The following is a 19,814-nucleotide window of genomic DNA, read 5'->3' on the forward strand; positions in this document are numbered from 1 at the left end:
ATACCTTTTCTTGCTCCAGTAATTAGGTCTTGTTAGCTCTATTCTGCTAACACCTTATAGATTTTGAAACTGCAATAACAGATTATGGATTGGTATCTGAAACACTATTGATTGAAAAAGTGTTGCTTTCATGCATTTAGCATAATGCTAAATTCTAAGTATTCATATCCTTTTCCCCACCACAGTCATCTAAGGACTGTTCTGTTTGTACTGCTTGACTCTAGTGTCTTTATCATGCTCATCCACTAATGGGTAGAGAGGAGGAAGGCTAAACTGATCCCGGTAAGAAAATAACTGGAGGGATTGCTGAAAGAAAAGATTTAGCTGAAGGAAGCGTGTTCAAAGTGGAAGTAGGAGAGCAGGAGAGTACCAGGCAGGGAGGAGGCTGAAAGGGTGAGGGTGAAAGACTGTGCAAGAGTCAAGGGATGAGGGATGTGGATGAAACTGATAGGTTGATAAGATGGTAAGAAAGAATGAGAGACTCTGTGTGTGTGTGTGTGTGTGTGTGTGTGTGTGTGTGTGTGTGTGTGTGTGTGTGTGAGACAGAGAGAGAGAGAGAGAGAATTCACCCTCTTTACCTGCTCTTCAAGAGACCTCATATTTTAGTGCTTCTGGAGTCAGTTTTTATTGCTACTGAATGTGACTTATGTTGATGAGCCTTCTTGGGTAGGCAAGAAGGCTCAGTTTTATTGAAGGTATATATGTATTTCAAGTAGGATGAGCTATAAATTACGACAGAGAAACATGAGATGAGAAACATATGCAGGAGAAATGTACTTTTACTTTAATTATCTGTCTTTGTGCATATTGTGCTTTGACCTAGACAAAATGCTTAACTATTAAATTCTGGCATTATCCTGAATAGATTTGTCTCGGAGATGGTTTGCATTGGCAGTGGTGTCGTAAATATCCCAGCTCTCCCTCTAACACCAAGAATTACGAAGCAGTGATCATTTCCTCAATTTCAAGTAATTTCTAGTAGATGTGTCATACATGTAGAAATTAATAAAGCATAAAAATTAAGATGTTTACATTTTTGTTATTTATTATTTAGTATTTTTTAAATCATTCATCTACGGGGGCAGGGAAGGGGATTAATATTAATAGTTTAATTACCAAATGCTTACTATTCAACTGTTTACTTAATCTTCATAATGACTATGTGATTTAGGTATTATTTTCCCATTTCATAACTGAGAAATTGGAGTATAGAAATGTTGACTAATTTGCTCAAGGATGCTCAGATGGCGAATAATGGAGCAGGGTTCAAAACCATGCCCATCTGATACCCACGCCCACGTCTAATCCACTAGAGCCCTCTATTACCCAGTACGAGAACAGTGCCTGTCCTAAGCATTTTTTTGGGGAACTTCTAGGACCACTTAGTAATTTTCATAGGATTTAGCATTCTTTTGAGTTTCATGACAAGTTGATTTTTCCTATTACACAAAGCTTTACTCCTCTCCTTTTCCTGAGACAAGGTCTCATTCTGTCACCCATGCCAGAGTGCGGTGGCATCACCATAGCTCATTGCAACCTCAAACTCCTGTGCTCAAGCTATCCTCCTTCCTCAACCTCCCTAGTAGCTGGGACTGAGGCATGAGCCCCTATGCCTGGCTAATTTTTCTATTTTTTGTAGAGACGGGGTCTTGCTTTTCCAACTCCTGGCCTCAAGCAGTCCTTCTACCTCAGCCTCCCAAAGTGCTAGCATTACAGGCATGAACCACTGTGCCTAGCCCTACCTTTCTGTTTTAGTTTTGAAGGCAGTTTTAAGTCGAGATTTAACATGCTTGAACATTTGGGCATGGGCTGATTTGTCCAAGCAGGGCTTGTTTGTGCAGTCTCAGGGGATAGAAAGTGTCAAGGTGTTGCCTGCAAGGGGAAGACGTGGGACCAGAAGCAAAATGAGTACTGAGTCTTACTTCCGGCTTGTCAATCCTCTCATATTTTCTGTTGACTTGCTGGAGTTTCCCTGTTTTTGGAGGTTCTCTAAGCTTGGTGGCTGCCATCTTGGGCTATCACTCACCACCCTTCCCTTAAAGCAGGTTGGGTTGGGGAAAAGGTGGGTGGGGAATGACTGCAATAAAACTTTGGGTGGGTTAATTGCTTCTTCTGAGGCAATCTTCATGTATGAAGAAAAAGAATCTTCTTCTTTAGAAAGAAGGACCTATTTAAGAAAGAATATTAAATATCTATCTACAGAAGGCTGGCCAGGTGGGTTCTAATCATAAGCCCTGCAAAATGTCAGATGCTGTTGTCTGAGGGATTCCACCAACATTTTATTTCACTTTTCACTGTTTAGGAAGTATTTTTCAAAAAGCAAATGGCTCAGTTTCTCACTGTGCTCCTTATTCTAAATGCATACACATTGGTATTTCATAAATAAAATATCCACAGTTATATCTATTGACAACCCGTTGCATTTGTACAGTACTTGAGAGATACTAATCACTTTCACATTTGTTTTCTTGATTCTGACAATGACCTTTGATATGAACAAGGTAACTATTGCTATTTTACAGGTGCTGTATTAGAGGTGCAGAGAGGAAAGTTGACCTGACCAAGGTCAGTTTGTGAGTCAAGACTAAAACACAGGACTTTGGAACCACACTCCTGGGCTCTTCCTTCAATGCAGCATGAACATCACTGGTGGGGAAGGGCAGAGCTGCTGGGGGCTCAGGTTCTCTGTCCTCTTCAGTCCATGTGGCAGAGTCAGGGGAGGTCACTCTTACACCAGAGGGCCAGGCTCCCTGGCCTGCTGCTCTGGGCACCCTGCTGGTCACTGCTGTTAGGTTTACTGCAAACGTGGTCCTGGATCAGCAGCATCAGCACCATCTGGGAGCTTGTTAGAAACACAAACTCCTGGGGCCATTTCAGAGCCATAGGATGAGAACCTCTGGCGCAGGTCCTAGTTCCTCAAGTTCTGCTGATGCTTGGGAAAATATGAGAAGCATTCTAACCAGAGACTTCTCTGGCTGAATCGGTCGACACAGAGATCAGTTAAATATTTAAATTTTGCAGCCTTTTGGTGGATTTTAGTATTTTTCCTAATTGATGTTATTGGTATATTATTATGTACTGTCTTGTAATAATTGTAGAGTAGCATAATAAAATTGTTAAAATGGTGAAGCCTTCTATTTATAGTTATAAATTACCATTATTATTATTCAATTTTTTGGCATGTACAGAATCTTGTTTTCTTCAAAAGACTAAATTCCCCAAGGGTGAGGACCATGTTTACTTATATTTTGATAATACCTAGCATAGGCTTCAGAACACAGTGGGTGCTCAAATCTGTTTTTAGTTAGTGACATTAATTATTAATTACTTACCAGAAACAAATATGCTTAGTGTGTGGCTTTCCTCACTGTGCACGTTTGATTACATGATAGTGGAATGAGTGCTAAACCTTATTTGTGTGTGTGTATGAGACATAATATATAATATTCATTTATCATTATATAAATATAGAATAGAAAAATAATATATGCAACATTATTATATATAAAACATATTTTATATATTACATATAACACATATGTAATATATATTAGACCTGTGTTCTCACCCTGGCCCTGAAGCTTAGCTTACCACATATAAACTTGACTTGAGTAAATTCTTTGAGCTTAAATTTACTCATCTTTAAATACGGTAACTTAAATACTATGTCCATCTAACAGGGATTATATTTAAAAAGATGAAGCAGGTGAATGTTTTCTAAAAGCAAGCTTCCATATAGATAGATCATACTGTATAAGTTATTTTTAAAGCATTTTTTAGTCTTCTATGCTTATTTGATTTTTTTTTTTTACTGTAAAAGGGAAAAGTCCATCAGAAATAGAATGAAAAGATAATAATTTTTAAAGTGACAGGAGTGCAGGATTATGTAATCTGTCATTACAAGTCTAGACTTGACTTAGGTAATTTTTTATGTGTTTGAACATAACTCTGTCCTCACAGTGCCTTGTTCAACTGCCTTCCCCATTAGTCTGGAAGCGATAACAGTGCCATCTTGATGGGATTTTCTGGTCTCAGTTTCGTAGCAGTCAGGATATTATATAAATTGGGTTTTTTTTTCCCATGTGAGTTAGGTTGCTACTCACTAGGAAGCCCAAACTGGAAAACTATTAGGTTTACTGTGAGCAGTTTTGTTAAACGGAAATTAAACTTTATGGCTGCATTTCATAGGAAAAAAAATCTTTCAAAAGAAGGAGTAGAAGGCCAATAAAGATTTAATTTACATTTTAAAACACTCTCTTGTAAAAGTATTTGTGGGACTAGGTTTAGATAAACTTTATTCAAGTCTCTTTATCCTGATATAAAGACATACAACTGAAAGATGGACAAATTCATATTACTGATGATGTATTGTTATACTATGTACTTGTACTAATGAATAATGCACAAACTCCAATAACCAAATGGGTACTCTTGCAGGCATTGCTTTACAAGCTTGGTTAAAAAAAAAATCAGTCCTAGGCAAATATTCTTGCTCTATAAAAATACATTATTTTTAATGTGCTATATGAGAGAACTGTAGTTATCTATTTCTTGTCATAAAAATAAATCTTGAAATCTATAATTTTTCAGAATATTAAATAATTTACTCTGGAGGTCAACAACATTACAAGTGAGAAAAAACTTAAAATGTTTTTGTTATGGTTTTATAGCATAATGTGTGGCTCCTTCTCTTAAGTACAATTCCTGGGGAAGCTGTATTTCCAGATGACTAGCAAAATGATTGCTGAAATGCATTAATTAACCTTTACATTCACATAAAAGTGTTTTGTGAGAACAAATGTACACAAAATGTTATCTTTAATCATGACTAATAAAAATGGTTATTATAAACACAGGTTTTACTACTGCAAATGTCTCCTTGACAAATGACAGGGCCTGGTTCCTTTATTAAAAGATAATTAAAAACGTTTCACAAGGGATTCTGAGGCTTCCCACAGATCTCTCCTTTCTGCCTGCTTTTGAGGTAATAAGATGAAGAGAATCTTGAAGTAATATCTAATAGTTATGTTAAATGTGGATGCCTAAACTGTATTTCTCTTTTAGCTCTAAATTTACTTCATAAAACAAAATATTAAAATTGAATATCTAAGGTATATGGAAGGAGTTAAGGATCCATTTTGAAATGTGCTAACCGGGATGAGTCTGATGAGATTAAGTCCACATTTTTTTCCCCAGAACTGGTCATCATAGCATGTTCACACTGGACGTGGCTGCTGTGCTGAGCCCGCAGAAAAACATGTATTTCATATATTACAACTCCTGAGATTTTATAGCTCTCTTTCCCCCAAAGCCTAAATCATGGCAATTATTTTAATAAGCCCCAGTTTAGCTATTAACACTAGTCCTCACTTTGCAGGTATTTTTTCCTCAAATTGAGTCTGTATCTGGAAAGGACAAGACCACCTCAGGCCAGTTAAACAAAATGGTGGTATCACAAGTTTTACCTTCACAGTGGGAACACCTTTGACACGAAGTGGATATAAGAATAGCAGGAATTGGTTGAAGATAACAGATTCTGTAGTCAGATGGCCTGGGCCCAAATTCTGGATCTGACTGTGTGACCTTGGGCAAGTCACTTCACCTTTCTGTGCCTCAGTTTCCTCATCTGTAATAGAATCTACTTCTTAGGATTCTTAGATGATTAACGTAGTTAAGTGTGTAAAGTGCTTAGGACAGTGCCTCATAGGTTATATGTGCTATAAAAAGATTACAATCCATCAACAAAAGTCACTTCTTACAGAGAATCTGAAATTTATGTCTATGCCAGAGCAATGACTGTTGAAAGAAAATAGCATTGCAGGGAAACTGTTGATTATAGGAGGCAGTTAGGGAGACTTTTGAGTTGAAGGCCTTCAGGTTTAGATTTTTGTCATCTCTAAATGAGACTACATACACAGCCACACCAGACTGCCAGTACGAAACGTTTAAAGTACACGCCACTTTTGTAATGCTGAGTATGCCTTCTTTTCTTTTAATGTACCAGGAATATTGCAGAAACTAAAAGTTTTCCAGCTTCTGAGAGACTTTCAATTGAATAGTTAAAAACAGCAATAATAACAATAACAAAGGAATGGCCAACCTTGGGACTCAATCCAACTTCAGGTTGAGTAACAGTATATTCTACCAACTCTGTGGCCAGTTTTATTTGGGATCATGTTTTTAGTGCCCAATTTGGAAAACACTGTATTTCTAATTTGAGACATTTCACTTATAATATCATTTTTGTGGGATGACATTTCCAGAATGTGGTGATGTTTGCATGGTCAGCCACTGACCATAGGAGAACTGACATATGATATCTTTGATGCTATTTCTTGAAGATCCATTTTTTTCTCTCTAGGTTGACTTTCTTAGAAAGTTAGAATTGAATAACCAAGGTTGTTTATTAGCGTAAGTAAACTGAAAATCCACGCATAATCTATTTTCAAATACACAGCCATACTCAATAAATTCTTAACAATTTTCTTACGTGGTATCCAGGAAGACATACTCTGTTAAAATAATGTGGTAAGTAATAAGTATAGGATATATTGAGACAACAATCCTCTGTTTTAATATCTTCAGTATGTGGATTATTTGTGGTGAATTAGCTGTATGGTAAACGAGGTTACAAACTTTTGCATATTATTCCACATCCAAAAGGTTCTAGGTTGAACTTTTTGTTGTGTATATTGTAAATGACAATAAGCTAGCATTATTGACTTATCATCCCTCTCAATGTGGCCACAAGCCACATTCATTTCCTCTTAGACAGACACACACATACACACACATCTCAGACACAGAGTCAAATTCTCATTTTTCACATTTCTCTTGAAGGTCTTCTGCTGAGTTCTGCAATTTGAATGTAATTTCAAAAATCCAATTAAGAGAGAGTGATGGTACAGAAAACAGTTCCCAGAGGAATAAAATCCCTAAGCATATGAGTTTGGGCGTGAAATATTTTGTAAAGATTGCCATTGTTTTAAAGATGTCAAGACATAATATCAGAGCACATTATGAGGGGTCCATATATATCACAGCTTTATATTTCTAAAACTGGTGTGTTTGGTGGTCAGAATTAGCATCCTCTGGGAGTTTGTTAGGAATGAGGAATGTCTGGCCTCAGCTGAGATCTACTGAATCAGAGGTTGCATTTTAATGAAAATCACAGGTAATTCATACGCACATTAAAGTCTAAGGAACACAGTAACATGGCACTATTAAATATTTTACAGTGGATTACACTTACATAAAATATAAGAGAAAAAGAATTCTCCTACCAGTGCAAACGGGAAAATAAATCCACTTTGGATGATCCTAAAAATTAGTTAATGCTTATCTGTTTCTTTTTACTTCATTAAAATTAACATCAATTTTCTACTAAACTAATGAAACTATTACAAGGAGGTACTCAACAATTGTTGAAGGCTGATAAAATGTTTGAAATCACATTGGATTTAGTTTCAAAAGGTTTCTTTAGGTGGAAAAAAAATAGAAGATGGGAAAAATAGTAACAGCCTGTTTTTGGTATACCTCCTCAGTATCACATTATATCTGCCTGTTTTACCTACTGACCTGCAGGTTCTCTGCATGTGGGGACTCTGACATTCAGGTGTGCCCTAGACATGGGGCACATTTCAAATAAATTAATAAGTAAACAATGTTTTTGCTTAATTTATTCTTCTATTTAAACATGAAAACATTCTGTTCCTAAATAATTTTACTGTTGCTACTGACATTTTTATACCATTTGTGCACTACAAAACCCCAGAAGTAACATAAATGATATTATAATAGCAATGAAATGGGAAGTAAAATCATAAGAGAATAATTAATCAGGGCCTTCCAGATTATGATCACTCATTTCATTTTATCTCCTTGAAAAAACTGCATAAACTCTTTTCATCTAACAGGGTAAAGCATGGCATAACTTATTGAATAAACAATTGAATGTTCTTGATTTAAAAAAGGATTTTATTAAAAAGCTAATATTTAAAAAAAAAAAGCTAGTATTTGGAAGGTTAAAAAAAAAATCTACTTCTTTAGAGAACATGATTGCCCTCTAGTGGGATAAAAAGTTAATGCAGACTCCAAGGTTTTCCAATTGTGAGAATCAGGAAAGAGAACCAGCCTAGGTTCTGGAAACATCTGGGTCACCGGCTAATTCAGTATTTTCTTTTTGTCGGGGTAGTATCTTGAATGTTTCATAAAGTCACAGATCTTGTGACAATAGAATAATGTGTGTTTGTCCACGACCAAAAACGAAATTTGTGTGAGTAGGGGTTAGCTATCAGCAGCTTGGGGTGGCCACGCCCAGGGCCAGGTTTTTGCTCTGGGCCCAGCTTCATCCAGTCTTGCATGAGCAGTGAGCTACTGATAGTCCATCTTACTCAGCTGGAGTAGAAAATAATTGTGATTGATAAATCAGGAATTTTCCTAAAGATAGTCTGGATTTATCAATGACAAAATCTTCCATTCAATATGTAATTGACTCATCTTCCATTTCATTTTTAGTACAGATTTAACTTAAAAATTCTGCTTGATAGCTGCTACTAGGTATTCACAGAATTAAGTAACTATTTGATCCTAAAGTATAGGAAGGAAAATTTATTGTATGAATCAGCTTTATGGCTGTCCGAGAGGACATTGTCTGAATCCGAGTAAAATGTAGACTTTTGTAGTATTTTTATCACTGAGAATGAGCAATTTGGTGGAAGTCATATTGTGCCAAAGGATCAAATGCTTATTCCACAATTTATTGATTGGTAATTAAAAAATTAAAACCCCAAAATAATTAAAACTTTTTAATGCAACAAATAAAACCTTCCTAAAAATATCAATGAAGCAACGGCTCTTACAATAAAAATACTCCTTTCTCCCTTAGAACGGAATACTACAAATCTGTAAGTCACATGGAAAAACCATTATGGATTTTGACTAAACAATGTTCTAGATTTTAATATTACAAGTCATCCAATCTTAATTATCCTTTTAAAATATACTTTCTTTTAGAGAATTTTAACATGCATAAATAAACATCACCAGGTCTATTAATTGATACCATCATCCTAGCTATCTGCAACGTGCTACACTGGGTCACACAGCACTTACTGCAGGCTCAGCTCACCTGGTAGAACTAAATATATGAGATTAATTGATAAATTGCTATTTCTCTTTCAATTTTATCCTGAAATCCTGAACAAATACCCAGCTTTTCACTTCTAGATATTTATATATCCATTTAGAAGGTGCCCACTTCATTAGAGGAGATAATGGGGAATATTATATGCAACTGGTACAATCATGCTGTATACAATAATTGTTTAATGAATCAGAAGAAAGCACACGCCCTGATGATTAATTGATTATACTTTGCAATTGGAATGATCCCCAAATCTATTATTTTAATATTGCAGAGGTAGTGTTTCTTTTCATGATTTGCAAATGCAGTTTAACTATGGCCAGAAAGGATTCTGGCATTTGTCATATTTAGGGTGGGACTTTTATTGGGATGGCGGCTACCATTTCACGACCCGTGTTTCTGTGTAGAATTCAGACTGTATCAAGAATTAGCAATTGGAAGAACAGTTTTTGGGGAAAAAGTTAAAATTTTGTGCATAATCTATATTTATATGTTTATAGATGTAACTTTATGCTGAAGATCATAACATCTCAATTATTATATATGTAGATTTTCATTCATTGCAGCCACAAACAATCTCTGCGGAGAATTTTCCAGCAATCGCTGGCACACAAACACTCCCCTTGGCAAGCACCTGCACATGCACAATCCCGGCAGGAAGCGAAATATATTTGCTTTGTAATTTAAATGAACAACCAGAGACAAAATTTCCATCTTTGAGAGGTGGGCGGCGAGGGGGATTAGGACGAAGAAAAAGTGAGTGCAACAAGGGTTAATCCTTAACCAAAGCAATACACGTCCCTTTTGAACAAATGAGAACAAATAAGGCCACTGAGTCATGAAATAATAATAATGATGATTTGAAATGATCATACTGACGACGATGAGTCTGTAGCTGCCCTTTCGCAGCAGAAACCTTTCGGTAGGGATGCAGAGCGCCTAGCGAGATCCACCCCCGCCTCCCGTTCTCAGGCGCTTTCTGGACTTGCGGGTGCAAAGCGAATCGTGGGGAGCCGGGGTAGCTCAGGACGCTGCGCAGAAACCCGTCTCCCCGCGGCGCCCGCGCGGGCCAGCGCCCAGCGCCAGGGAGGGGAGCGCAGGGCGCGGCGCTGGGCTCTGCAGGGCTGGCTGCGCTCCACGCGCCCAGTCGCCACGTGCGCCCCCATCCGGCCAGCGGCCGCGGCTCTGGGGTCCCGCTGGAAGGGGTGGGGCCGAGCCGCGCCCCGCTGGAGGAGAGGGGTCCCTGCTAGAGAGCCCCTCCGCAGGGTCTCCATTCTGGGGAATCCCAGAGAACAGAGGGTGGGCCGTGGGCTCGGGCTGGGGAAACATGGCCCCGAGCTCCGCGGGCCGTGGGTAGGCGAGAAGAGAGAGCCCTCCCCGCACCCCAGGGAAGGGGTCACCTCTGCGGTCTCGCGGCCGGGCGGGGTGGGGCCGCGCCTTTGTGCCGCCGGGCGGGGCTCGAGCCCGCTTTTCTGCAGAGCCACACGCGGGGCGCGGAGGGGCTCGGGCGGGGACTGAGAGCGGCGCCGGGTGTCTGCGCACGTGGAGGGGTGCCCGGGGCCGTCCGGGACTGCGGGGCTGGGAAAAGAGGTTCCAGGACCGCAGACCACTCAACGGCCCCTCCCGCAACCCTCCTTCCGGGCCAGTCTCGGGGCCGTGGTCTTTCCAGTTCCGCAGGGAGGGTGGGGCAGGGCGGAGCCGTCCACATAGAGCCCTTTCGCCAGCTCTTCCCCTTCTCTGCATCCCGCACCGGGTCCCGGGGGAGGGGTGCTCCCGGCCGCCGCCGGATTGCGGGCCCCTCCCTGCCCGTCCGCCCCAGGGCAGCCGAGCTGGAACCCGGGAGCACTGCAGGCGAGGCGCGCGACCGACTTGGGACGAAGGCCCTGAATCGGGAATCTTGTTCGGTCTCTCTGCCTCTGCTATCTTTCTGTCTCTCCGACATTGGTTAAGTCTGTGAAATTGTCAATATTTGGCCCCGTCTGACCCACAAAACGGAAATTTCACGTGGCTCAACTTAAAACCTTGACCTCCTTTTGCTTTATATCACATGTCTTTATCTGTATTATTATATATACACATAACTAGGTTCCAGAAGCTTTTCCCAAAAAAACAATCACAGGAGTTCAAAGACGCCTGTATCCGTGTCGATGTCTAAGCATCCTATGTAATGTGGTTCTGAAAAGAAAAATGTTAACCCACTTTTCCCACCTCTCTCTAAGACAGAACAATGAGGCCAGGGTGGGCAGGGCGGGGTCAGTGGACAGGTCTCTCCTGGAAGCTGCGGCCGGGAGTCAGGAGCGCGGGGCGTGGCGCTGCCGTCCCCGCAGGGCTGGGCCCCTGGTGTCACGCTGCGCTCCCCATCCGACCCCCATCGCTAGAAGATGCAGCGCCGGGCGGGGGGCGGGGCGGCGCGGTTCCGCACAGGGTGGGGCTGTCCGCATTGTGCGCCCAGCGCTGCAGGTGCCTCCCCCCGGGACCGCCGGTCCGCACACAAAGAAACCCCACCCCAGCGCCTTCGCCGCTGTCCCTCCACCCCTCCCCGTCGCGCGCTTCCCCGCCCCTGCAGCTGCCCACCCGCGCCCCGCACGCCCTCCGCGACTTGCTCTCTCCCTTCCCCTCCCTTTCCCTAAAACAAAGGAGCAGAGGTCCGACTCGCCCCCACCCCCCGCCTTACCTCCCCGCACCGCGCCCAGGACTAGCGGTTTCTCCTACCAGACAATACCGTAAAATGTATTCTTCCCCCCAACCCCCGCATCGTCTCCACCCATCTTTCAAACAGCCTAGATGGGACCACTTTGACTTGGCATTTTTCTTTTTCCTTTCTCCCAACCTCTCCCTTCCCCTTCCCCATTTTCTTTTTAAACTAGAGAAGAAATAAAGGTCGTTAGAAAGCACTTTTCAAAATGTCCCTTCGCCCCATTTAAGACAAACAGTTAAGGTAGCTAGAGCTCCCTCCCCTCACGATTGAGCCCTAATTTGAAATATTAAAAAATAAATAAATTTCCTACTCATGGGAGGGCAACTTACCTGCTTCTACCTTTTAAAAGAAATTCTTTGCTTCAGATTTCCAAAAACCCCCTTTCTGCCCTCCCACCTCCCACAGAGCTGCCTCTGTCCTTTCTGGTCCTGTATTATCATTAACGTCTTTTTCTTTATAAAATATCTCAGAATGCCTTCAGAGCTCTAAGGGAGAAGGTGCGAGGTGGGCTCCAGGTAGAGCCAACGGAGAGCGAGGCGCGATGCCTTACCCATTGCTGTTTTAGCCATTGTAGGGATGTGCAGATGCTGAGCGGTGGCGAAGGCGAAGGGTCCGGCTACAGCAGCGGAGAGAGCGAGAGAGAAGACTGAATAAGGCACTGAGTCTGCAGAGTGGGACCGTGCTAGAGAAAGAGCAAGAGGCAGGAGCCCATGAATAATTATCACTCAGAAGCTCAAGCAGATTGGCTCCCAAGGTCCCCTGACATGACTCCCACAGAGTCAGAATCTCCAAGCATTAAATATTGATCGGCCAATGGTGCGGGAGTACAAAGTACCAGAATGCAGTTTGAAATGGAAATGAGTCCTTCGCTGGCGGCTCCCCCCCATTTTGGGGGCCTGATAGTACAGTCCAAGTAGCGTGGAGCCTTAGCCCTGAAGCCTCCTAAGAGCTAAGAACTGGGCTGTGCCTACCAGGGAGCCAGTAGGCTTGACTTTGTTCACACGTTTCATTGCACAATTCACTGGAAAAGGACTCAGAGACCTGAGAGGTCCTCGCAATATGCTGGCTGTTGGAAAATTCTGTTCAAACATTATGCTTTTACTTTTTCATGTTTTCTCTTTCACCTTTGGCACAGGCCTTAGTAGATTCTAGTCTCCCAGGGCTACCCCATATCTGGCTGTGGTGGCAGCTTAGAGAGCAGGCTTGCATTATCATCCTTTATGTTCTATCCCAGTTGCACTGAAATGTCTCTGAACTCTTGAAGGTCTCTCAGGAGAGGGAGGCCTAGTGTTTTCTCCCCGGGTAAAGAGGAAGGGGCTGCCTGCTGCTCAGGAACAGGAATGGTAATTACGGTCCACCTGGGGAGCTGGTGGAAGAGGATGAAAATTTAGCCTCTGGTGCCTGTGTCCTGTCCATCTGGTAACAGGGCAGAACCCATTATCTGGCTGGTTTAGGCATTGGGGTGAATGCCATGCTGCCCCAGAGGTGTAGGATTACACAGATTGAAGCCTTAGTGACCTTTTCAGGGCTCTAAGGAGAACGCTTTACATTGAAAACTTAGAAGAGATGAAGGGCGAGGTCTGGAGCGTGATTTTTCTGAGATCCAGAGAGACTCCATTAATCTGGGCCAAGAAAAGATGTCTTCAAGTTTCAGACTGAGCAATGTGGTATGTGAGGATCTTTGAAACTAGTTGCAAAAAGTGCAAACAAGACATTCGTTAATTTATTCCTTCCTACTTAATATATGTTAGTCTTTAATTCATTCTTTCACTGGACTCACATATTTATTGACCATTTGCCACGTGCACAGCTGTGAGGATACAGCAGTGAGGAAAAGTTAGGACTTGCTGTCACAGAGCTTTCTTGTTTTTTTTTTTTCTGGAGAGAGTCTTGGTCTGTCACCTAGGCTAGAGTGCAGTGGTATCATCATAGCTCACTACAACCTCAAACTCCTAGGCTCAAGCGACCTTCCTGCCTCAGTCTTCCAAGTAGCTAGGACTACAGGTGTGTGTCACCACGCCTGGCTAATTTTTCTTTTCTTTTCTTTTTTTTTTTTTGTAAGGATGGGCTCTCACTCTTGCTCAGGCTGGTCTCTCCTGGCCTCAAACAATCCTCCTGCTTCAGCCTCCCAAAGTGCCAGGATTACAGGTGTGAGCCACCATGCCTGGCCTCACGGAGCTTTTAATCACTGTTAATGAAACAGTTCTGAGACTTCATGGAATCAATCTAAATCCATGCAGACATTATGGTTTTGATATTAAAAGGATAGGTGAAGAATTGCTAATTCCAGTGTATTTGAAAACTGAAAGAATAGCACATTGTCGCAATCATGAACAGAAATGATTGGGAATTTTCTCATTAGTCAAATAAGTTCTTAGGAGCTTTCTATCAAACTACACTTCAAAATTTCTTTCTATCTTCAGGAATAGTATACAGTTTCCAGTACATAAAACCATCTGAAAATAGCAGGGCACTCTCCTTGGTGCTGAAATAAATTTCTTCACCTCCTATTAACTTGTAAGACATTTTAACCCTGTGGACATCTTGCTGAATGATAGGAAGCTACTGGAATTGAAGCAATTCTGAACTGCTGAATCATGGTGAAAATAAGAGATGAAGTGGAGATCAATAAAATTATTTCTTGAACAGGAAGATTAGAAATGCTTGTTCCTGTCATTGTACAGGTCTGTGACTATGACACAGCAAGAGAGTGATATGGAAGTCGGCAGTGTCTGGGAATACGTAACCATTTTCTCCCTCTCTGCAGCCATTCCCACTTTAAATGTGAGAGTTAGTTAATTCCCTCTTACTGGAGTAGTTATCAATCATGAGATGCAGGATCTTCAGCATGTACGTGTGACTAATATCGTTAGAGTATTCCTCTTGTCCCCAGCATGCCCTTTCCCCTCAGGCTGTGTGTCATCTCTACATATTTTTCAGTTTCCTCGGAGAAGGAGGGCCCTAAGTCATGCCATTAATGTCTGTAACAACTACAGTGGGCAGTTGAATGATATCTATTGCACTTTTGATCACTATGAGGAAAACAAAAGAAAACAATTATGCCACTGTCCTAATCTCTCATTCTCTGATGAATATTACTTACTGATGGATGGAAGTATGAGAGGTCAATATATACAGGCCCAAGTGTCAAATGTGTGACTCTCTTCTATTTCTGCCTTTCTGGGTGCTAGACACCTAACTTCAGTTATGTATGATTTTCAAATAATGTCAAACAAGCAAAGGAATAGGTTAATATGACTTACTACAGAACATAGAGGTAGCAGGCTATTGTCAACTGGCTTAGAAAAACTAAATAAATTCAAAGAGCTGTGTCATTATCAATTATTGTTTCTTATTTTCTCTTAACATTACAATGTGCTATCATGCATACTGGCCTGGGAGAATAAGGGCAAAATAGGAACATAAAAATTATTTGATATTTAGTAGTTTATTCACTTGTTTCTGCAGCCAATTTATTTATTCAACAAATATTGATTTAATGAAGTTTCAGGCTTTTATATTATTATATAATGTTAGTCAAACTTTCCCTTTATGTCTAAAAAATACAAAATGAAGACAAATGTAACACTCATTTTAAGAAAATATTATTAATTTTGGAGGTGACTATCACTCTATGTATTAATATCAGTGAGAGTAACTTTAGTTGCAAATAATAGGAAAAAATAACCCAAACTTGCTCTGATAATAAAAGAGCATTTGTTGGCTCATCTAACTATAGTGGTAGAGTGGATCCCAGAGGTCTGGAGTTGACAATCAACTTTCCCTGAAGCAAATGGTTTTGATGGGGATGGGTGGACACCCAGATTAAAGTAGGTACTAGATCTGTATGGTGTAAAATAAGGACAATAGTACCTATCTTACACGGATTTGGATAGATTAAAGGGTTATCATGTATAACTGCCTAAATCACCATGGATATTTAATAAATTTTAAAATACAATTACTATGGGTATGGCTTCCAATACGTTTAAACTTTTTAAGGGTAGAGGCTTAGTAGTGTATATCTTTATATCTTTCCTGGTGGTTGGCTTCATGATCACATGGTAGATAGTCAATAAATGCTTGTGAAATAATAATAACAATAAATAATACACTGTTGAAAATGATTCAAGATGAGTGAATCCAGTGAAGCCATATCGTTGCTTTCAACCACGCCTCTTGGCTTAGCTCAAGTTGGGAGCAGGTATTAGGGTGTTTACTAGTGTTTATTTACTTATATCCTGCCCCATTCCCAAAAGAACATAAGTGAGTAGAGCTCACATCAGTAGAAGGGCCTTGTAAATTTTTGTTATCTTTAATAGCACTAAGCTTAAGCTATGGAAATCAAAGACTTGTTAACAGAAATTTTAATTACTATGGAGTTATAGCCTATTGTGTATTGTCTCAGCAAGGAGGCCTGAGGTGTTGATTTCTTTCCAAACTGGAAGAGGAACAGTGGCTTTGGAGGATTAGCTGATGTCATCTAATATAGTCATATGATTTTCTGCTATTAATAATCAAGCATCTCGGAGAAATCCTAAAACAATTATTAAAAGTTAGTGAGATATGGAAAACATTGTTAGAGTTAACTGTTTTAATTTGACCTTAGTTGATTACAAGGGAAATTTGAGATATAAAAGCCACAGAATTTTTTTAGGTAGTTAGAAATTTAGAATATATAATGCAGTTATAGCCGAAGATATGTAGAGATGCATCTAAAATATACACATGAAAAAATAGTTAATTGACTAATGTTTTGATTATTTTGCCATATTTAAATCCTTAAAGATTAATGAAACATAAAATAAAAAGGATCATATGTCCTTTAACAGTTCTACTGTTCAGTATGGTTTATTCAAAAGGAAAGTCATTCCAAGGAGAGAGAGCTAGTATTCTTTATTAACAATGAAATTTGTATCGTACAGGAATTTGCCAATGTGGTAGAATTATTTCTAAAACAGAGAATGAACATGTTTTATTGTTTTCCTCTTAAATTAGTTATTTAAAATGAAAAATGCCTAGTTAATTATTATGTTCTTTTCTGTACGTAGGATTTTCTTCATGTCCAAATGGGACTTATATATATTAGTAATTAGTATAATTCACCCCTGAAGCAAAATGACTTATTGAAATTAGTAAATCCTATTGATGGTTTTATAATTGAACTTTCCTGGAAATGAACTTGCTCTAATCATAAGAAGGGATTGATATAAACTTAAGAATCCAAATCTTTACATTAAATTGGTGGTGTTGAAAAACTATTTGCTATCTTGGCAGTAATTACTGTAACTTTTTCCTTCTCTCCATGAGTTGATTTACAGCTTGAGTCCAGGGAGAACATTAGTTGGACACCATTGAAGCTGGGAAGTTGGTTTCCTTTGGGATTTCACTTACCATCTTAGTTTACAACCATTGAGTGAGAACACAGTGGAGACAACACTGAAGTGCCTGGAAGAGAAATCTAGGAGAAGTGTGATTCACTTCTATTTATTTTTAATAATAGTGCGATAATTTATTTTATTTTTTTAAACAGAAGCCCTACTATGGGCATTGCAGTATACATACAGTAACATTAGTTTGCTTAGGAACTTTGTTTTTCTAAATCAAGCTGGAAGGGAAGGATTTACAGAAGAAGAAAAGAAAAAGCATTTTATTATACTGCCTTCCAGGGAGATTTTCCCATTAGTCATTTATTAACTCATTCTCTGACCCTCTGAACTTTCTCCACTCTCATCCTGCTGTATTATCAAATGGAATTGAATTAATAGATGTAGGTCATATTTTTAAAAATCCATTTTATCAAAAATTCAGTTTGACAGTAACATTAGCCTTGAACTCAACTATATACAACAGAATCTCATTCCACTTTTTAAAAAAATCTCTTCACATATATAATGACTCTTCTTTTTTTTGATTGCTTCCTGAATCATAGGCTAAGAAACTACACCTAAATTTTTAGTTAGTTCAGCAAAAATGAAGCAACGTACAGTTAGGCAGCAAATGCTGCCTATTGTGGCAAAAAAGAAATTGCCCATAGATTTGCAGATGCATTATTTGGGTTTATTTAGAATGTACAGAAAATGTCCTCTTTTGAAAAGAAGACTCTAATAGATTTTTAATTACTGTGGGTTGTATGTATATCCCTAAATCTTTTATATTAAATATTTACATCAAAATATAAAAATACTGTATTTAACTTTTTGTCATAAACTATTTCAAATGGACAAGAGAGAGCAAATAATGAACTTGTATCAATTAAGTTAAAAATTTACAAAGATTTTATTGCTTCTTTTTCTTTTTATTTTCTTTTCATCTTTGCTGAATTCTTTAAAAGGAAGTCTCAGACATCATTTAAATTCACTCTTGCATACTTAAGATTCTTTTAAAAACATGAACCTTTTCTTACACAAATACAATTCTATTATTACACTTAATTTTAATAATACTTTATTGGTATCATCTAGTACCTGGTTCATAAATCACATTTTCAGGATTATCTAAAGAATGTATTTTTTTTAAAGAGCTGTTTTGTTTAAATTACGACCCAAATATGGTCCACTCATTCTATTCCCTTTTATGTTTTTTAAATCTCTTTAAATGTGGACCAGTCCTCCCTTCATTTTTCAAATTCCTGTCATTGACTTAGTATAGAAACTAGGTCATTTATCCTATGAACTTCTTACATTCTCGATGTGACTATTTGCTTCCAATGTAATCAGTTAACTTGTTCCTGTGTCCCTGCAAATGCAAATCAACTTTTGAGGCTTGATTAGATTCAAAATCATCTCCTCAAAGAATAACTCTGATATAGTCAGTTTAATTAAAAGCACGGTTGATATTTATTGACGTGTGCTGAAGATCAGTTGGGGAACCAAGGCAAGGGAGGGTTTATGAAAAAGCAAAACCCACAGGAGCCTGAGGACCAGTGAGATATTTTTTGTCCATGGGTATTAGTTAAAACTTATCAGGGAGAGCATTTCCCCCAGAGCAGACTGGCATTTATCAGGGAAGGTAACATTACTTATGAATCTTCTGAGAAATACTGTGACAGAAGGTGACAGCAAGTGGTATGTTTTGTTTCTGGGTGTGGCTATTGTTGAACTCTGCTGGACTTCTGCTGAACTCTTTGCTGTAGTTAAGTCTGCACCATTTCTCTGTTATAATTAATACCTTTGTCCCACTTTTGGTCAAAATCTTCTGAGTGAGCTGTGATGGCTTCAGTCTTTTTGATGCAGCATTGAAATGGACTGAATATTTATGTCCCTCCACCCCCAATTAATATGTTGAAATCTTGAAGCCCAAGGTAATAGTACTAGGAGGTGGCACCTTTGGGAGATGATTAGGTCATGAAGGTGGATTCCCTCATGAATGGGATTAGTGCCCTTATAAAAAAAGCCCGAGAAAGCTCCCATTCCACTTTCACATGTGAGGACACAGGTAGAAGTGCCATCTATGAACCAAAAAGCAGGCTGTCACCAGACATCAAATCTACCAGTGTCTTTATCTTGGAGTTTTCAGTTTCCAGAATTGTGGGAAATAAATTTCTGCTGTTTATAAGATACCCAGTTTATGATATTTTTGCTACAGCATCCCAAATGGACTAACACATAGCTAGGTGTCAGCCTAACATAATGGCAGTGTAGCAATTTTTCAGCACCTGCATAGCATTTAGTAGAAAATTTAAGAGGTATGAGGACAATCAGAATGTCAAAAGAAATATTTAGAATCCTACTTTGTATTTAACTTTTAATTGGCCTAGAATCAAGTAGGAGAATAAGTCCCATAAATCAGTTTGGTCAGCCTTAAATAACTATGTGGATTTTTTTTTTCAAATTAATGATTCCACTTTTTATGAAATGTTTACCCCAGTACTAGTTATTGTATTGACTCAATACATAGTTGGCTTGCAAATAGTCAGGGCCAATTTCATTAGCTAGCACTATTCTAGCCAATAAATTTATGCTGGTTGGT

At 39.4% G+C, this 19,814-nt stretch overlaps 1 protein-coding gene across 1 annotated transcript in view; it reads right to left on the reverse strand.

The window, feature by feature from the left end:
- STMN2 (stathmin 2) overlaps window positions 1-12,718 on the reverse strand; it is a 52,614-nt gene extending 39,896 nt beyond the window's left edge. Inside the window, exon 1 of the mRNA XM_045561560.1 lies at window positions 12,394-12,718. Within this exon, the coding sequence (XP_045417516.1) occupies window positions 12,394-12,412 (19 nt within the window). The 5' untranslated portion in view covers window positions 12,413-12,718. The remainder of the gene's footprint in view (window positions 1-12,393) is intronic.
- Window positions 12,719-19,814: the final 7,096 nt, after the last annotated feature.

The sequence above is a fragment of the Lemur catta genome, chromosome 9 (genome assembly GCF_020740605.2).
Source record: "Lemur catta isolate mLemCat1 chromosome 9, mLemCat1.pri, whole genome shotgun sequence".
Classification (NCBI taxonomy): domain Eukaryota; kingdom Metazoa; phylum Chordata; class Mammalia; order Primates; family Lemuridae; genus Lemur; species Lemur catta.